The 20,697-nt window shown below is 39.4% G+C and overlaps 1 protein-coding gene across 3 annotated transcripts in view; it reads left to right on the forward strand.

Annotated features, from left to right (window-relative positions):
• Positions 1-20,697, forward strand: part of SMAD2 (SMAD family member 2) — a 51,538-nt gene that overhangs the window by 18,525 nt on the left and 12,316 nt on the right. The window contains exons 1-4 of one of the 3 annotated variants that reach the window (XM_074931505.1): positions 2,286-2,474; positions 17,440-17,529; positions 18,682-18,875; positions 19,339-19,473. In XM_074931505.1, the coding sequence (XP_074787606.1) occupies positions 2,437-2,474; positions 17,440-17,529; positions 18,682-18,875; positions 19,339-19,473 (457 nt within the window). In that variant the 5' untranslated portion in view covers positions 2,286-2,436. Of the gene's footprint in view, positions 1-2,285; positions 2,475-17,439; positions 17,530-18,681; positions 18,876-19,338; positions 19,474-20,697 lie in introns of those variants that run through there. The other 2 variants (XM_074931503.1, XM_074931504.1) reach the window with 2 other exon arrangements.

Here is a 20,697-nt window from a genome sequence, read left to right on the forward strand (position 1 = left end):
AACATCTTAAGCTTTCTAAAATAAGTATAGATATTTAAGACAGTACATCAGAATACATTAAAGCACCATTTTTATTGCTGAGATTACAGGAAGAGTGTGCTTGTAAATTGTTGATAAGCTGACTCCTTTTTCTTATGACAGGATTATCGAGGATGAAGCGAGCCACCTCTGCCTTTCTCTTGCTGGAATCTCAATAAAAATAGTGCTTTAGAACAAAGCCAAAGAGATCTTTCCTGGAAGTATGGCAAGAGATGTCTGACATTTTGGGGAGTGTTGGCCAAGATTAGCTTCAAAATTCCCCTGATCCTCCTTGTGATAGCTGCTGCCGTGAAGACTTTGGATGTGTTCAGTGGAAGGGTGTAGCAGGAGGATCAAATTGCCCTTGCTCTTCTCAGTCCTGTAACTATGGTGGGACCTGAATGTTGTCTTTACATTCTCTGTGAAAGACTAAAGGAAGCTCTTGGAGCTTTCTGAGTGTCTCATGCTAGGCTCTGACCTCCGCAGGGCAGCAAGGACAGAACGGTGGTGTGCTTTGCAGTGGCCTCCTTTTGTGTGTGACATCTCTTCATCTTGGAGTTGGCTCCATGTGTATATACTCCTCTGGCAGCTTGCTGTGTAGCTTTCTGTCTTCCTCTTAGTAACTGGTGTTGTACAGCCTGAATTTCAGGCCTAGAAAACAGCCTAGCAGCTGCTTGCAGGTGAATAGAGTCCACCTGCATTGCCTGAACATAAAATGAGAAAGGTGATCCTGCAAGAGAAACAGTCTGTTGTTGCTGAAAGCAGCAAGTGCAAAGCAGTTGACTTTAGAGGTGTTTTTCTGACATTTTTGCAGTGTCTTCTAATCTGCGGTGAGAGTTTCTTTTAATAATTTTATGATGACAGCTTTCAGCTGGTCTGTGTTCTCTAGTGCTGTATTTGTGCATTCTGGATTAGTGTATAGAGGGAACAAGACCATTCCAAGAGATTGCACTCATTTCCTTGGAGCCTTTCTCAGAGCTGTGGTGGCAGAAGCTGGCACCTAGTTTTCCAAGATCATCACCTGCCCAAAGATAAGTGAGTCCAGCTCTTTCTAGTTTCTGAGTGTTCAAGATGGTGTGGTTATAGACAAAAGGATGCTGGCCCTAGTTACATACGTGTAAGATGACATGTTCAAGCTCTAGGTTGTCTTAAGTGTTTCCTTTACAGAACTATCTTAAAAAACAGTTTAACTGGTGCTGTATCACAAAACTGCTGGTCACTCAAAAATTTCTCTATTTCTTTTGAGCTTGTAAAAGAAAAATAAGTCTGTTCAGTCAAACTAACCATGTGGAAATACCAGCTTGTCTGGCATTAATATTACTGAATTACGTATTTTTTTGTTTACTTGGGCAAGGAGCTTGTCTAACTGCAACTTCTTTTGTGCTTGTCTTCCGAAACTGACTTTAAATAAATATCTTCTTGAAGCCTGGTTGTGAAAACAGTGCTTGGATCATTTCTGACTAACAGTGTTTTGTGAACTGGTCAACACTGTCTTGACGTCCTGTTTATTGAGAGGAGCCATCATGGATGGAGGCATGACAGAGTGCAGCAAATGGTCAAAGCAGCATAAGCAAAGAAGTTAAATACTGTCATTCCCTCTTCCCTTAACCCCTTCTACATAACACACTATAGCCTAAATTTTGTTTGTTTCCTCCTATTTGATTCATAGCATTGGTGTGTGTGATATGTAGAGTAGGATGCAGGATGAATATGAGCATAAAATAATGCTTTTTCTTCTAATAGCATGTTTTTCCTCTACCAACACTTCCTACTTGAAAGGCCACTTAGCAGCAAGACCTTATTCTTGATAATCTGCTACAGAAGAATATATGTGCATCACTAGGGCACTGCCCAAACAGAGTATTACAGCAATTGAGGCCTTGCTCTAGTGTAGGTAATTCTGTAGAAGATTAATTTGAAGATTAAGTTTTCTAGCCTTCTAATGCAGTATTGATTGAAATTAAGAGTAATGATAGTGAGGTTTTATTGAAAATACTAAAACATAACTTGGTTTGCACAACTGTGGCTGATGGTTTGGACTAAATGCTGTAACTTAAGGTTAAGTTTTAGTGTAGACATAGTTCAGGTTGCAGCATCTTATAATATTGATGTCATCCTGAAAAAGGAAGTCTTAGGGTATTAAACAAAGATACTTAAGGCTGCCAGTTTTTAAGCTCATGCAATTCAGGAAGCCATGTGACTTACCCACATAATTTGTTACTGAGTTGGTGTGCCAAGCAGAAAGTATTGGCATGTCATTTGAGGTAGGTCAACATGTAAAAATATAAATGTGCAAGATAGCAATATAGCCAACAGCAAAATGATCAAAGGAGCTTGCCTCTCAAGTCAGGAAGAAAAATTGTTGAATTTGAGGGACTATATTGTATACCAACTGGAGCACTGGATAAAGTCTCAGGGATGTGCACTCTGGCATTGGCTCAGCTGCTTTTTCCCAGGTAACCATACAAGTTTTTAAGGTGCTGTCATTTTTCAATCTATAAATTGAGATGTTCTTATAGCGTGTGTGATAATACCCCCCTCTTCACCTCACTGGTGTAAGCTCTGTTATTTGGTTAGGGAATGTAAGTTTAAGGGTTTGTTCCCGTTGGAGTATCAGTGATGTAGAAAGCAAATCTGGGGATTATGAGTTGTTGAAATCTGTGGAAATTCTTTATGTTACTGTTGCTTGTCGTTAGGATTGCCTTAGTGGTAAGAAGTAGGAAGAGTTGGAATCAGAAGTAAGTGTTAAAGTTTGCTTGATTTTTTTTTTTTTTTTTTTTTTTTTTTTTTTTTATATGCCATTAATTGTTTGTCAGGTTAACAACTAATGCTGGGGTTGCTGAATTTTAAGCAAATGAAAAATAGCTACTTGTGATTACTTTAGCGACTTGCCTGCTTAGTGGATCCCTGTAAAAAGCTCTAACTAGGAAGAGTAATATCTGTATCTGACATTTCATGCTACCATTAAGAAGACATGTTGGTCACTCAAGAAAAATACGTTGACTGTGCTTTATTGTCACTGTTTGAGCCCCAATACTCATAAATAGTACTTATTTTTTTCTCCAATAAAGGAACTGGGGCTTTAGTCAGCCCCATGTTGAAGCTACACTATTCCCTTGCTTGCTGTGGTAATTAGTGTCTATTTCAGGCCAGCTATTCTGTGCGGTGAAGATTCCTCTCATAGTCTTCTTTTGTAGAAGTCAGCCAATTTAGTTTTCTTGGTACTGTAACAAAACACCTGAGTTCTGTTTTTACTAGTGTGAATGGTTTATGACAACCAGAGCAATTTTACAGGAAAAACTGCCCAATTGTGTAGCTCAGACCATTAGTCTAGGACAAATTTATAGGATAAACAACATACTGTGTTCTTACTGCTGCAGCGTTGAGCACAAATAGCTAGTTACCAGGTTCCCTACTGATATAATCCTGTTTGTAATCTGCACCTGCTAATTTAATAGAAATAATTTCCCATTTCTTGTTTACTGCTTGTTTCTGTTCACTTACTCTGACTTGGTTTCAGTGCTGATTGGTGGAAAACTTCTAAAATTTACAGTATGCAATGCCATAGTCTCATCATGAACAGCTTTCATTGGCTTCTGTCAGGCAGCATTGTTTGAAGCAGACCGGCAGGATACAAGAGAACAATTGAGAGCTGGAATAAGTTCACATCTCACTGCATATGCTTCAAAATTGGCAGAAGAACAATGAGATTGGGGAAATCCCCTTGGACAACTGCTGCACAGTAATCTGATTTCAGCGTTTGTTCAGAAAAGATCCCCCAAATTGTGGCCTTTTATTCAGAAGTGTAAAATCAAGTTCCAACAGGTCAAGAATTGAAAACTTTCATTTGGAAACCTTTGCCTGTAATTGTAGGTAAACAGAGCATTTCTTTGGATACTTGGGTTAACTTTTCTTAGATGCTGGGTAGAGAGAAACCTGGTGCAAAAGAAGCAAACTCAGAGTTTTGCTTAAATGCAGAATTTCAAAGTTACTCTGTAGTTGAATTAGTAAATTACATCCCAGGACTGGTCTTCACTTCCTCTTACTTTTGTGGGAGGCTGCAAGTTCCTCTCTTGATATTTGAAATAATTTCAACCCATCCTGTAGGTTTGAATTTTAAACATGAAGAAAGGTTGGTATCTACTGATGTGGACTGTTGAAGCTTTGTGGCATGGAAAGTCATGTTTGACTCTTGCATATTTGGTTAAAAAAGTATTTTCTCTTTAATAGATAAATACTAATTTCATGGGCTCCAACTACCTTTTCCAGTGGTGGCTTATGAACTTTGCTTTAAGTCTACAGCAGTGCAGCCTCCGGTCACCAAAGCTTATTGATACTTCTTTACTGTCTCTGTAATAAATCTCCCCTTCTGTTACAGTGAGGGGAATTTGAACATAATGGCCATATCAGGGAAAGAATTCAAGTGTGTCCATTTTGATAAGTTGCACAAAGCTAGTAGGAAAATACCTTTTTAGTTCCATTTGTATCTAAATTTTGAGGGTCTGATATTCTGTATATGTCCCATTTATCTGTCTTGCAGATTAATGCCTTGTCTAAGCACAGTTAGTAACCAAAAATCATTGTATTGCTGTCCCCTGTACAACTTAGATGAATATAGTAGGAGAACAGAAGGCCTTCTTAAGTAATTGTGCCTGTTGCAAGCTGCATTGGTGGCAGCTGTTTTAAAAATGCTGTAATAGGCTGTTCAGTGATAGGAAGACATTTTTACTGGAGCCCGGTGTCACTCTGTTCATCATGTGGGAACCCTTCAACTTTTTGACCAACAACCACAGACATGCCAAGACGGATTTAAACAGCTCTCCTTGCAGCGAGAAGCCACATAACCGTTTACTTGAATGCTAATGTTCCTCAAGCCTTTGACATTCTCATTTCTTTGGCTGCAATAGGACAGAGAGCAGAGCGTCTGCCACCTCAGCAGAGGGCAGATGGTGATAGATCGTGGTTGGCTCCTGTTAGGTGGAGTGAGGAAAAGAAACTGTTGTGGATGTCCTGGGAAAGTGCTTTAGCTGTTAAGCAATTGCATGTGAGGCAAGAGCACTTGTGGACATTTGTCTTCAGATGCACGTTCTGGGTGTGGATCATGAGCCTGATCACAGAATCAACAAGGTTGGAAAAGACTTGCAGATCATCTAGTCCAGCTATTACCCTCACACTGACTGTTAATGATTCAGGATACTTCAGGACTTGTCTGTGATCTTAGTATGTCCTTTCTGCTTAGCTCTAGGCAGGGAAGCTCAGGAGGTGGATTTTGATACTTTGTTCTAAGGATGTCCTCTGCATACTCAGAATTTCTGTCAATAATACCTAATATGAGGTCTGGTATTCTGTTCTGGGCCTGAGGAGAGCAGAGGCCTGTAGTTAGGCACCTTGGTGATTAAGTTGCTTTCTTGATTTTTGCCTTTGCTAGGCACATAAGTCAATACCTCTGCAAACATGCTTATGTTCATTTTTAAAATTAAATACTGCTTTTTTTGTATCCGAACACTGAAACTTTTCCGGTTTCTTTATGGCTTCCTTGCTAGTTGTGACTTTTCTTTATTTTTCATAAACTAAGGGCATTGCTGTGGGTGGTGGCAACATCATTGTCTGACTTAATTTTTGTATTTACATATTTATCAGAGTGATGTAACAGTCATGGCACAAGTACCATTCAGTTATCTGCCTCCGTATGTTGTATGGGGAAACTTCCTTTGTCTCAAGCCTTACCATCATTTGAAATGTAGCAAACACTGCATGCCTTAGTTATATAATACTGGTGTTTCTCTGAATTTTCATATCACTCATATTTAGAGATAGTCTCTTGTTTTGACATGGATGAAGTTTAGTGTATTCTCTGTTTTACCAATTTTCTGCTAGGTATACATGGCTTGGGCTGCAACAAGGGTTGTTCTGGGTGTAGTGGCTTCCCTGCATTGAGCAATTTACGTTATGTATCCTGTGTTCGTTTGTTTTCCAGGGTTTCTCAAGATGGCTGTGTAAATCATAAGAGAAGCTGTCCAGAGGCAGCTTCAGTTTGAAATGAGGTATTAAAAGATCCTGTAACTGTTGTTCCAAGAGTAATCTTTTTGCCAAGTTAGCATATTTGTCAAGGAATGTGGACAAGATAAATGTCTTGCAAAGCTAATCCCTCCCCCTCACTACCCCAAATACCCACTAGTTTGAGAAGGTTAATCAAAATGTCACATCTTTTTTTCAGCTGTCCATCAGTTGCGAAACAGCCCACTCAATGCGGTAGCATCAGCCACTCACCCACTTGGAGGATGACGGACTACTTGAGAAAAATTATGTGACTTAGCCCTTGATAACTGTACCTGTTAGCTTGTGGGAAAAGCTTTCACCACACCTACTATGACTAATAGTGGTTAGAGAACTTGAGATAAAGGTCATTTTTAAATGTCTGTCTGGTGTTAGTCTTGAAATGTATATGCTGAGCTTTGTTTATGTCTTTTGAAAGTATGAGCTTCTGTGAGATGGCTGTCTGCTGTTAACAAATCAATTTGTGGTGGATAGATCAGCCAGTATTGTGATGCATATGTCTTCCTATAAAGATACTTTGTCCTTTGATACTTCTGATTCTATTTAGGTCTGTTAAGGATGATACAGAGCATTAATCTGTGAAACTGCACTGGGTGTCATCTTAACCCACTGCATGGTATTGCTTACTAATACAAATCAGAAAAAATAAAAAGTAACCCCATGTGGTGTGAAAAGAAATTGAGATGAATCAGTTAGGTTCTTCATTCCTTATGTAACCTGTAAGTAAAAGAAAGGTATTGCACCGCTAGACACTGCTCCTGGTCTGGAAGACTGTGCTAGTCATCTGTCCCTTTAGTTGGAGCATTTCAGTGGTAATTTAAATATTAGAAAGGAATTGCTTGATCAACTGTTTTCATAGGCGTGGAATAATGAGAGTGGAGGACAGATGGTGATTTCTCACATGGAGTTGCTGAACATACTTGCTTCATAGCTGCCTGCTACATGATGTGGTGCAACATCTCACTAGCTACACAGAGCTCTGACTCTTTTCCTAAGTGGATGTTTTTGGAGCATGTATTCCTAGTTATGCTTCCTTTTACTCTGATAATAGGGTTGTGATCCTTCATTTCTTTCGGTGGGTGGTGGTCTTGTGTTCTCTGGAAAGCTTTTGTCTGAAAGTCCAAAGAAGTTTTCTGATGTTCTCAGATGAAATACAGCTACCTTATCTTAACATTAGCTTGCTCAGACATGTAATGGACCTGGTACATTCAGCAATGGGAGTTCCAAACTTGCAAACTTCCATCCCAGTTGAAGCGCTGTATTTATGTTTTTATCTAAAGATACTGTGAAAAACTGCAACTTAATACTGAATCAGAAAACACTTACTGGATGTAATAGTTTAACAGATACAAGCAGTGTAGGAATCCCAAGTTACCATTTCAAGAGTGCCATCTTAAAATACGAACATCCACATCCTCAGCTTGTGGGTCCACATAATATTTTTGTCTTTGTTGTTGTTGGGATTGTTTTCTTTTTTTCTCCCTGCCTAGTTAATCTTAGGATCTGCCATTGTGAATGCTGTTGTACACTCGTCATCCTCACTAGATGCATCTAGAATTCACTAGCTCTGGTGGTTTTTTTGAACATGTGACTGGGGGGTGTAAAACTGTGTTGTGGATCATCTCATCTCCAGTAAGAGTGCTTCAGAGTTTGGGACACAAATTGCAGCTGCTGAAAGCTGTGGTGGTATGTTGAGAGTAGGGAACTTTAGGGCAAAGCAAAGCTGTTAACTCATGATTTCCATAGGTTGCTTTTTTCAGGCTGTCTTCAGTCTCTGAGCATAGGTCTTGTGGCCAGCCTCCTGCTGACTCCTGAGCGAGGCCGAGCCGTATTGCATGCCTTTTATTTCTCGGTCCTGAACACCATCTCTGTGCTGCTTGACCTTGCCATTTAGAAGCTCACAAGTTTGCAGGCTGCTCTCCACCTCACTTTGAACAGAGAGTAAAGAGTCCTTGATAGGATCTGCATCGGAACAGACCATATGGACCACAAGAAAAAAAATAAGTATTTTACTTGTGCTTGGTTTCCATGGCATCCTGGAAAAATTGCTCTTGAACTTTTAGGTGCTATCCTTCCAGCATTTCCTAGCATGGAAAGAAAAATGAAGGTAACACTGATTGTAGTTGGCTGCTTTATTTTGTCTGAGGGCACTGGGCTAGCATGTCAGGATTTGGGAGAAGGGAGGAATATTTTACATCTGTATTTTTGTCTTTGTAGGCAGTTTGTTGCACATGTGACCAGGAAGAAGTGTGCCTTTAGAAAAAGCAACAGAAGCATATACTGTTCATCAGTGTGACTTCTTGGCCTAGCACTCTACAAAACTGGAAGAAACTAGCTACTGGCCCTGAAATAAGCAATGGGCGGCTCAGATGTTGGGCTATAACAGAGTATCTTTTGTACCTCACGTTCCACTTTTGCGTCCCCTGTGGACATCCTTAAAGTTTAAGCTGAAGTAAATGGGAGTTTTTCAATGACTTTTTTATTTTCCCACAGTGTTAGAGAGGTTAATTGTATCCTGTGCCTCCTGCTTTTCTGGCTATTTTGATGTGTTAATTTTTTAGCATATATCCATTTATAAGGAAGGTTACTTAAGTCGTTTTCCTCAGTTCAGATGTTGCATTTTCTATTTGATGTAATGATTTTGAATGCACTGTATAAAATTCTATGTAAACTTTATTCGTAAAAGGGCTCTGATTATGAGGAGTTGTGTAATGGTTCCTGGTTTATATTCCACTAAATATGCACATACATAAACATGTCTTTCTTGGATATCATATGTCCTGAATGTATATGTGGGGAGGAGGGAGGCAGGGGGAGAAGGTACGGTTAATATTTTGAGCAAGTAATCTTCCTGCGTTGCGAATGCTTGAAGGAAAAGATTCTGCTTTTGGACTCCGGGGAAGAGGGGAAAACCAAGTTTTTTTCATTACATATGTAAGACCAGTTGCTTAAATAAAAGTAAGTTTAAGGGGTTGGAGACACTTGGGGAAGCACTCATAATTGTGGGAGCTGAGTGCCCCAGCTGCCAGTTTTACTATTGTTTTGTTGAGTCTGTGCTGAGGGAGAAACCTGGGCTTTCAGTTCTGAAAGAGCTTTCTCTTCTGGAGTTGGGGCTCTTTTAGACATTAGTTAACATCCTTTTCCTAGACTTAACAGGTTCTGTTTCTCCTTTGAAGAATGAGAGAATCTTAACGAACGAACTGCCCACCTGTACCTAGAACATTTACTCTGATTGCTTATACTACCCTTTAACAGAACTTTCCTAGAGGTCTGCTTTTTTACCCCAGTGTCTATCATAGAATGGTCTCCATGGAAGGATCTTGTCCAGCTCCTCTTAAGGATGAGAGCCACTGCAGATCTCTGTAAATCGTTTCTAAGAATTCACACTTGTGCTTTTTGTTCGGCGTTGGTTAAGATATTGGCTCATGCCTCTAGCAGGTGCTTGGAAGAAAAATAATTTTTTCACACTGAATTACTGAATCTTTACATTTTCTGTTGCAAGAAAATGAGATCAGGACCTCTGTTATTTCACATCATTCACAAGTTGGAATGAACTGCTGTAGCTTTGAGTCATGCCATTTGATGAGTGAGTATGCCTGGTTATATACATTTCAGTGAGTAGATGACATTTTGTCACTGATACAGGATGATGGAGGTGCAAGTAGAAAGATTGGTCAATTCTGCAGGGATGCAAAATGGTGGAAGATTCAAAGAGGAGGTAGGATAGATATCTCATGAAAGTAACAACATTTGCGTGTTCACGGCCACCCCAAGCATGAGGAAAAGAAACCATGAGCAACATACATTTCAGTATTTGAGACACTTAGGCCGGCCAAACTACACTTTTAAGCTTTTGTTCAGACAACTGGGTGTACAGCTAGCTGAGGTGCTGTTTGCAAAGACAGGTAATATAATTAGCATTGCTACTGGCTAGTACATAGACATTTTAGTCTGTAATAGGAAGAAATGTTATTTGCTAGTATAGAGAAAGGACTGTCAGGTCAGAATATGAGCAGCTACACATATTTTCCCTGGAAACCCAGAATTAAGGAAACCATGATTGGGCAGATTTTGTGGGAACTGTCATCTGTGCTGAATACAATACTGTAAGTAAGCCAATGAACTTTTAAAATTGCTGACTTTTTCATCTATGTTACACTGAAACCTTTCAAATCAGTCTTTCCTATTACTGTTCTATTTGAGACCCTCTGTGAGCTAGTTCCAAAGGTTTGGTATGCCTCTGTCCCAGCTGTTCTTGAACCCCAGTTGCATCAGGAAGAAGATAACTGGTATGAGAGGAAGGGTGCTGTTTTTCAATCCATCAATTAATTGATCTTTTTCTCAAAATTAGTATCAGTGGATTGTAATGGAAAGTGTCTTCACAGAAATGCAACTTCAATCTAACTACAGCAGTGATGAACCAGAGCCTAAGTCTATGTAGTGATGTTCTTGCCTTGGTTTCCTTCTCAGTATCTTGCTGTGTGAAGTCTTGTGAGATCTTACACAGCAAGATTTTTTAAAAAAAGTTAGTATGCAAGGTACAGATCTTCAGTCTGTAGACTTTAACCTCATTTCTCAGGCAAATTTTACAGAAGCAGCCGTGAACAATGTTAAAGCAATGGCATTTGCCTATCAGTTGTGAAAAAATGGGATTCCATAAATCTAGTGGCCATTTCTTACTGTTTAACTCTATTTTGAATAGCTTGGTGTAGCTCTTGAAGCAAATTCTGCATTACTTTTTTGCCCACTTGACAAAATACTGGTCAAGGTAGTAAGTTCTGTAAATGTTAGTCTGGTATAAAGGTGTTTGTGTCCCTGTACTAGGTAACTTCTCTAGGTCAAATGAAAACCTGATCATCTTTTCTGCTGTTGTTGCATTTTTCTTATTTAGTTCATGAGGGGAAACATGAGTGAAAACAGTTATCGGGCTCACATCTGTAGGATAGACTTTGCATGAGAATTCCAGAACTTGAAAACTAACTTTCATTCTCATGTCCCACTTTGAAAAAGATACATGGGGTACTATCACAGTTTACTGAAATTATTTTTCATTTCAGTCCTAGCTCCAGCACTACAAATGCCTCAGAAAACATTGGGGCAGACAGATTAGATGCAGTGGAAGAAAGGCTCATGATTGTAAGATGCAGGAGGAAGACAAATGGAGAAAATTGCTTTGAACATGGGTTTGCAAACTTGTTAGTGGCTGTAGATCCTGAAAGATTCAGGAAAATTGTTAGGGGTTCAGTGTAATGCTTCACAAATACGCAAGTTAAATGTCCAAAACCATTCTATAACGATTCCTGTATAATACGGGCTTTGACTAGCGTGATACTATTTGCATTTCAGGTTTTATTTGTTGTCTTTCTAGTGCTACCACTTCAGGTAAAGAGGAGGCTGTCAGCTGAACTCTGCTTTAGCTCCTTTAAAGCTGCTCCACTTTGCAAGACTTTGAAGAAGAAAGTGGGATTGCAGTTATGTATGAATTGTGACAATATTTAACAACTTCTGAACAGAGTTTCTGGTACTTCATATGTAAATATCTTTGAAGTGGTTCTACTTTCATCTGATGTCGTACTTGCTGCAAGCACTTAATTTAGTACAAAAAGTACCTAGAGGATGCAGCATTGCCAACACTGTAAGTAGTGTTAGTGGTAGGATAGTTTCTTTGTTCATTCTGTCTCTCGGTGAAAACTGGTAATAAATTTGTAGTAGCAGCAATCTGTTATATACAGACACCAGCCTAAGCATGTGTGTGATGGTTTTGGTGCACATAGGGTACTGTTTAAAACTGCTGGCTTCAGGCTCTGTCAACTGTAGCCTCAAATAAAACAGCATCTGTATAAAACTATATTACTGATGTGACCTTCATGTCTGCTTGTATCTTCTATTTTGCACATGCACTTGGGAGAAGTACAGAGATGTCTTGGCATGTGTGCAGCTCAGTGCTGTGTGTAAGCACCAGCTTGTTTGATGCCATGGTCATGGACAGTACTTGCTTGGATCCACAACTCGGTATGTCTGGCTTTTAACTGCTGAGAAACTGAACCTAATTAAGCAGCCTAGGTTAAGTACCAACCTGAGGTGGCTTTATTAGTTGGCTTCTGGACATCAGTGAGGGCAATTGTGGGTTGTTCTGTGTAGCTGCATCTCTCAAGTAGTGAAGTTTCTAATTCAGAATTACTACCACAGTAAGCCAGGATGCAAATAGCTTTCTATATTCCCTATGGTGAGGTCGTGCTGTCACAGACTAACATTAATACACTGGTTGGCAATGGTCATCACTTTTTCACCTAGATGGGTCAGCATCCTTTAACATGTAATCATATTGCAAATACAAGACTATTTTGGGGATGTGTGTCCCAGTTGAGGTGATGTCCATCTGTATTTTTGGACTGCTGAATGTGACTATAGCACGTCACTTTAGACTGTTTCATCCCATGTAGTTTTTATCTGGTTGTTACGGATTTTGATGTGGACTTTTGATTCCTCCAACAGGGATAGAATACATTCAAGCAATCATATTGTTGCTTATGACTGTGGCACAAACCACGTTTGTCCATGTTTATTCTTCCTGGGCAGATCAGTAGTTCATCTGTATTTGAACTGGGACTTGGTACTCCAGTTTCGTAGTAGATTTGCGGATACCATTGTTCCACTAAGATAGCTTGCACTGTTTACTGATCCGGAACATCATCTGTGATACATAGACTAGGCCATGCAGATAATTTCTGGTTATCTATTTAGTTTTTTTCTCTGTCCACATTCTTCTTGTGTGTGTCAGTATTTTCTGTCTTACTAAAGAAAGGCAGTTTTGGCACTTTGTCTCAGAATTGTGAAGCATTGCTACAGCTCTTTGCTGTTTAGGTAATTTCTTGCCCAGAGTAGGGTTTTTTTGGAACTCAGATTTTCCTGTTAAAGGAAATGATGAAATGGAAGAAGTGAAGGCATACTGTGTGCTGTTGCATGCTGATAGCTACATTAAAGATCCTTCTTGCCAGGATTGTACAGTATCATCTGAGATGCTGCTCCTTATAAGCACATGAAGACTCAAGTTGAAATGCCAACTCTTGCAATGTTTTTCACTTGGGGAAAGGCTCTGATGGAAGTAACTTTGATTCCACCCAGTAATAACTTGTTTGACCCTTTCTTCATCACATCAGCCCTCTGGTCAGTCCCAAGATAGGAATTGCGGGACTGAGTTGTCCCAGGTTTAGTGTGTAGCAGCTTAACCAGCTAGACTGACTCTTCCCTAAAAGTCCATGGGTCTCAAAGAGTAGTTGTTACTCTTTGCAAGTATCCTTTGAGCATCAAAACCAGTTTGATGCTATTATTTTTTAAAATTTATTTATAATTTTGCATTTATTTATAATAAATTAACTGATTTTGTGGGGTCTGCAAAAGCAACAGTCTAGTGTTCAGGGAAGCTTGCTCTGGGAGTGCTAGAAGCCACAGAACATGGTGATTTGCTGATCTAAGCTAGTGCTGAAAAGATAAAAATATTAGCTTTTGTATAGTTGACCTCGTTTCTATCAACAGACATTGTTTTGAGAACAGCAGTGAAAATTCTCCTTGAAATGAAAGTATCTGCTGTGCTGGGAGTATATTATCTTTAAGTTTGTATTTAAGTGCTGTCTATACAGAAGGAGTTCAAGTACAGTTTGGATGCAGGAGCCAAATTATACTTTGGAAACGATAATGGCTTATCAGTACTGCAGCATGCTCTAAGTTCAAAACCAAAAACCCATGCTTGGTAAAACATGAAGCCCAAAGTGTGCTTCTAGACTTTGAGGGCAGCCTGATTACTAAAGGTGAAATGGCACTATGTCTTGGCTGCATTCCTCCTGATAAATTAAACGTGCCTAGGAATGTTCCCAGGCACTGTGGCCAACTGACTTAGGACTGCCTTGTCCATACTCTTAAACTCTTAGCTACCAGGGCAGGGTGGCTGCATCTGAACTGCCCAGTGTAAGTGGTGGTTCCCATAGTGTGTAACTCACAGACCGGGGAATTGTGTGGGAGAACGGTAATTGGCATGGCCTTGTGCTGGGGAATGTCCTATCTGCTTTCTAGCATATGTGATCATGTTCCAAGGCCTGGGATTGTTTCCAGACAAGACTTAACTTACAAGTACAGATGTTAGTCCTTGATTCTTCTATATTCTTTGTGGACTAAGGCATAGGAGGACTCTTGATATCACGAGGTGTTTAGGACACTTCAGAAAGGTAGGTTGAGGAGAGAATCCTGTTTATTTTGGGGCAGCAATTCTGTACTGCTGAAGAGTCTGTACCTCCTTGTCTGCCTTTTAGTTGTGTTCAGAGGTAATTTAAACATGCAGTTACCTTTTTTCCAGCCACTACCTTTCTGGGATGAGTAGGCATGTCTGCCCTCAGTTAGGCTATTGCTTGGGTATGAATGAATATACTGTGGCCTTTCATGGAGGTGCTGTGTATCAAGTATGCTTTTTATGGTTGTGAGGAATTTAATTCTGATTTGGGGTGTGTGTGTGTGAACATTAAGAGACCTAGTTTACTGTCTTGGTGACGTGGGGAGGGGTATGGTATTGCATCTTTTAGCCAGTGAATCTTCTGCGTGAGCAGGAGAGTGAAGAGACCACTTTGTTTCTTCAGATGTTTCTTCCAGTGAACAGTAAAAGCTGTATTGAGCTACTTTTTTGATCACACAGGATGATTTCCTGCAGACTTTTCAGTGTTTGTGGATCATTGGAGTTAGAGTACAGTCCTAGTGTAGATGAACCTGTAAAATGCTGGTATTAATCCCAGCTCTAAACAGACAAACATCCTGAAAGATGGCACATTGTGCAAGCTGCTGAACATCAGAGCAGTTTTGCTCTAACTGATCACTTTTTCTGTACCTCTTGGCCAGCCTTCCCTCTATGGTATCCTGAGTTTCATTGCAAGTGACAGCTCTGTCATCACACAGTCACTTCACGATGCTGTTTGTCTTTCCATAAGTTATGGAATATCCTGTCAGCTTTGATAGTTTGTATATTTATAGAGAGAAGAGGTGAGCAATATAAAATACTGTTCTTGTTCATTGTGCTTTGTCAAGGGCTGTGAAATTTTACTTTTGCACATGCTGTCTTAAAAGTCTTGTGAAACAGATGTGTGGCATTCATGCTTACACAGTGATGCACCCCACAATTTTGGGAACATGTAATCTCTGTGACAGCATCAGCTTTGGAGCACTGCTTTGTATAAAGGATCCATTGCTCAAAGGTAGTAAGCTGTCAGAGCTTACTGTGTCAATTAACGTGCAGCAGGCTTTGTGTCTGCTGATTGTTCTTCTGATTTAATGTGCATGATGATATCTCTTTTCAGCAGTAGTGGTGCACATTTAAGGACACAGTACAGTGCAGGGATGCTCCCTGGTGTCCCACAGGCTGCCTGTGTGTCTTCAGGGCAACTGTTTCAATCCTTGTGCAGCTTCTGGCAGCCCACTGTCCTGGAGCCATTTTTATAATATGAAAAAGAGAGAGTGCAGGCTGTACCAGTGCAGTGATGGTCAGTGTCCCTCTTCAGCCTGCTCTTTCTGGAGAGCAGATGCTCCACTTGTTCAGGACAGTTGGCTCTTTTGAAGAGCTGAGTGTATGTCAGAGAATGGGCCTTCATGTGTGGCTCTCTGCTGCTCTCTACTAGACAAAAAATCATCTAGTACAAGACTTACTGGTGTTGATAATCAGAAAAATGTTAAAGGCCACATCTTATTTAACTTTTTTATTTGTGATAAATGTAGGCTGCTGTCCAAAATTACACTCTTGCTCCTCTGTGCTTGTGTAGCTCCACAGTGAATAGAAGGACTGATCTGCCTGAAAATTAACACTCAAAACATAAATTTTCAGCTACATATGTTTTGTAGTCATGTAGCCATTTTATAGAGTTGCTGCTCAGTTGCATGGACAGTTCAGCCTCCCTGGGATGGCCTCAGAAATGAGGTGTGTGGGACAGGCAAGAAGGGAGCAAGAACCATTTGTTCACTTCATCGATAGCCCAAACTTTATTAAGGTCACCATGAAACTGAGGTGGTTGTCAGCTCAGAAGGTGGTTTTACAGTGCTGTACTGTGTGTCTGCTATTTTGTTTCATAACACTAATGAATTTTGCCTGTGCAGGGAGGAGAAATAAAAATACCTGCCTCACTTCTCTTCCCTTAAGCACTCAATCCAAACTTGTGAGTATATCAGCTAAGCTTAGTAGTTTAAATTTAATTCACAACACCTATATTTAAAAGGAGGAGTTCGGTGAACTTCGATTCTTTCCTTCTCGTTGCAACTTTTCAGAGGCTGTTAATTCTAAAGGTAATGTGGCAGCCAGTCAAACGTCAGGTTTTGTAATTAGGAGATGGAGATGTAAGTTACTTGTGAACCAAATTCTCTTTGTTTCTGCAGTGTGAAGTCTAGTTGTGTGTTACTTACATAAAATAAACTACCAGTTTTCAGTGGTGACAGAGCAAGTCTGTGACAGAGCTGAGCTTGATTTATGCTTCTGGAAGTCTGCTGCCCATTAACAAGTCCATGCTGTTTTCTTGCTTTCCTTAAATCTGCCACTGCTTTTAGTTTGTGTCTATGACTTGAAGGTTCCTTTTTCTTTACTGTTGTGATCTTGTCATTGAACCAATTCGGGAAAGAATTAGTTGTCTTTCCTTTTCTCCTGCTTGATTCAGCAATTAAATTTTGTTATTTTATAGTTGTCTTAATATATTGTAAAACTGTGTTAAACTTTTTGTGTTTTGTACGCAGTGGAAAAGAATATTTAGTTCTTTAATCAAGGAGAGTATAGAAGACAGTGAAAAGTATCAGCTACAATGTGCTTTTCTTCAGAGTGTGAATTTTCCTGTTTTGGGAAAAGCAGCAAATTAGTATGTGCATGGAAAATGAGATTAATGCTTAAGTGGTGGTACCTGAAAGTTAGACTCTGATGTTCGGTTTCAGATACACATGGCCTTTGTTTGAAGTCTTAGGGAAGCTTATGTTTAAAAACAAACAAAAACAAAAAACCTAACCCAGAAACTACTCTTTAAAACTGAATTTTGTGAAGAGCTAGGCTGAGGAAGTTTTGCCTGTTTTAAGGAACATTACAACTGTATTGACTACTTAAAGCGAGAGAACTTGTTCACCTTTTAAAAACATTATCATTTACCTTGAATCACGTGTTCCATTTTGATAGCCTCCTTCATATAGAAAATATAGCATGAGGTGTCAGTTTAAATGCAAGTCTAACAGTGCTCTATCTTCTATGTGAAAGGAAGTATTCTGTACATTTTTTCCATGTTTGACATCATGGTGTTTTGAATAACCATGTTCCATATTCATACCAATTTTTTGTTTTTGTTTTCAATTTATGCACAGCACTTGCTCTGAAATTTGGGGACTGAGTACACCAAACACGATAGATCAGTGGGATACAACAGGCCTTTACAACTTCTCTGAACAAACCAGGTGAATATTCTGCCCTCTCTCGCATCATAGAAATCTTGTGGGAGGGAATGGCTTTGGAGGGTCTGTAATGGGATGTTTTAGATGTAAAGGAGACTAAAATGCTTCCTAGGCCTCTCATGGTACAGCATTTTAAAATATTTGCTTGCCAGTGTAGAAATCCAAGTGTTCTCAGCTGATGTTTTGACCAATGAAATTCTAATTCTGGAATATTCCTTTTTCACACCAGTGCTATTGAAAGAATGGGAAGACTTGTTAAATGCAAGCTCTAATGTGATTTGGTATTTATATTAACAAAGTTGGGAAACTTTAATTCTTTAGACCTAATCTTACAAAGTGTTTAAACTGCTTTGTATGCCACATGTTTTCAGTTAAATCTTGCTAATTGGCTCAGATACGAGCTACTAAAGAATTGTTTGCAAATTCTTCAGTAGTTAATGGTGGGCAAATTCTAAACAGGGTCTTTATTTTTTCATGTCACATTGCTTGATTTGTGTATTGAGGTTTGTCTCCCATCCCATAACAGTCATAAACATCTGCATTTGTGTAAGCATATGCAGTCTGTCTTAAAACTAGCAAAACGTTTTCAGCTGGTAGCAAGGCAGATGAAGTCAAGAAGATAAAACTGTACAGCCCTTACAAGATGTGCATTCATGCTTTTTGCATTACGGTTATACTGCCATGTGGATCACTTGGGCAGCTGACTGCTTATAGGCTTATTTGCAGTCCTGTGGGAATTCTTATGCTTAAAGCCATAAAGCATCCATGCCACAGCAAAGCCTTGAGGTTTAGCAGCGGAAGGGACTATTAAGTGTGTGATTTGATTTGATTTTTTTAAGTGTCTTCTGCATTTTAAAAAAATTGTATGTAGCGATCATCCTAAATACTTGGTTGGAGGTAAAGTAGCTTTTAATGAACTCTAAATTCACTGGCAATAATTTGAGCAGCTCAAAAATAAGTTAAGACACTGCTTGATACCATCGTTTTTATCGCATTTGAAGCCTTTTAACAAGAGTATGAATGTCACCTCGCAGTCTTGATCCACTGAATTCTGAAAGTAAAGAAACTACACATCCTCTGTATGTACACTGTTGCTTGACCGATTAAGAGACAGCATGCAGTCTCTAAATACTTTTCAACATCTTTTCCCTGTAGATCTCTCGATGGCCGTCTACAGGTATCTCATCGTAAAGGATTACCACATGTTATTTACTGTCGTTTGTGGCGCTGGCCAGATCTTCACAGTCACCATGAACTTAAAGCAATTGAAAACTGTGAATATGCTTTTAATCTTAAAAAGGATGAAGTATGTGTAAACCCTTACCACTATCAGAGAGTGGAGACACCAGGTAGGAAGACTGCTTCTGACTTTATATAGCAGCATCTGTATGTATTTGTTCAGCATAATGTTTTAAATTAAAAATAGAGAAAGATTGTGCATTCTCTTGGCAGAGGTACAAGATTTTTAGAGATGCAGCTTTTGAGAATACCATCCCCTGGAAATTTTTAATAGTAAAGATGCTGAAGAATCCTTAAAAATGTGTTGGATATCCCTAATAAACACTTTAGTACCACCAGCAGTTTCCAGCTGGCTAAGTATGGTCCAGACTGAAAAGGAGAACAGAAGTGACTTACCTTTGCTAGATTCGTCTAGTAGCAAGCAGTACAATTGCAGTATTAGCAGTACTGAGAATCAGAAAATTTCAAAACACATTAAGAAATTGTTGGATGTTTTAGATTTTTTTCCCCTTTTAGCTCACAGAAGTGTGTATTTTGAGGGTCTTACTAATGCTTTGAATTTTGCTTTTCCAGTCTTGCCTCCTGTACTAGTGCCACGTCACACTGAGATTCTAACGGAGCTTCCGCCTCTTGATGACTATACCCATTCCATTCCTGAAAACACTAACTTTCCAGCTGGAATTGAACCACAAAGCAATTACATACCAGGTATTTTCTTAACTCCCACCACAAGCAGTACACTTAACATTGTACCACTAGAAGATGGTAATTTCATCCTCCTAAGTGATCAAATTAGTTGAAGATGCACCAGTGAATTAAATCTAGTTGATTTCAAGTATTAATTGTATGGAAATACATGAACACTGTTTGCAGAACATGGTCCTGTGTGAAACCACATTGCTGTGGTTTCACAGTAGCTTACTTGGCTTTGGTAACTTATTTAAGATTCACAATGCTAATGAGTACAAAGGAGACCTTCACCTTATGCTTTAAGCTTCTTTTACAAACATAAAGGGGTTGCCAAATGCTGTGTGTTGGAGACTGAGTAGTAAACTGCTGCTCAGTCTCACCATGTGTAGTACGTGGAGAAAACTTTTTAAAGTTTTGCAAAACGGTGACTTAAAAAGTAGCTTGATCTGTAGTTCACAATCAGTCAAGGTCTGCTTTGCGTATTTGGTACTGTTGTGTGCATACCGGTCTGTCTTTTTAGTATGAAGGAATAACCTAACAATACTGAACTCTTAAAGAATTCCTCCTCCCCCTCTTTGCCCCTTCCCCACCCCAAAACCAGTACTAAGACTGATCTGCCACAGTGCACCCAAAAGCCTGTACCCTTATTGAAACATAAAATCAGTGACCTTTGTTTCCTGCCCCAGCTTCCTGTTTCCTGTCTCTTCAGGAAGTTGCCTGGAGTATAGAACCAAGCGAAGCTGAAGTTTTCTCATAAATGTTTAATGCAACTGTGTTACAAACAAACTGAAAATTCAGATCTGGACTCTGGAAGAGTAAGATGACTGCCTTCAAACTCAAATATGTGCAATGTACAAATTGTATCTACATGTCTTAAAGAGGATGTTGCTTGTGTTTTCTTTAAATGTATCCAGGAATTGAGATGGCACCAAAAAAATTTCAGATAATTTGATCTCTTCTGTTTAATTTATGCCACATTTGTTGGCACCTAGGGACAGCAGAACTTTAAAGAGCAATTTAATGTGCTACAAGTTGGTGTTGCTTTCTTAACTTGTATATACTTCTTTGACTCAATCTGAGGGCTTTTGATAGCATTTGCAAACAACTTACAGCAAAGCCACCGTTTGAAAATCCAGTGTTATGGAAATGTGCTGAATCAACTAGGTAGTTATTTGCAGGAAGTCTGTTCAAGGCAGTTGTGGGTATTCACATGATCTTCAAGTGTTTATGCAGCTAACCACA

Source organism: Athene noctua, chromosome Z, assembly GCF_965140245.1.
Source record: "Athene noctua chromosome Z, bAthNoc1.hap1.1, whole genome shotgun sequence".
Taxonomy (NCBI): domain Eukaryota; kingdom Metazoa; phylum Chordata; class Aves; order Strigiformes; family Strigidae; genus Athene; species Athene noctua.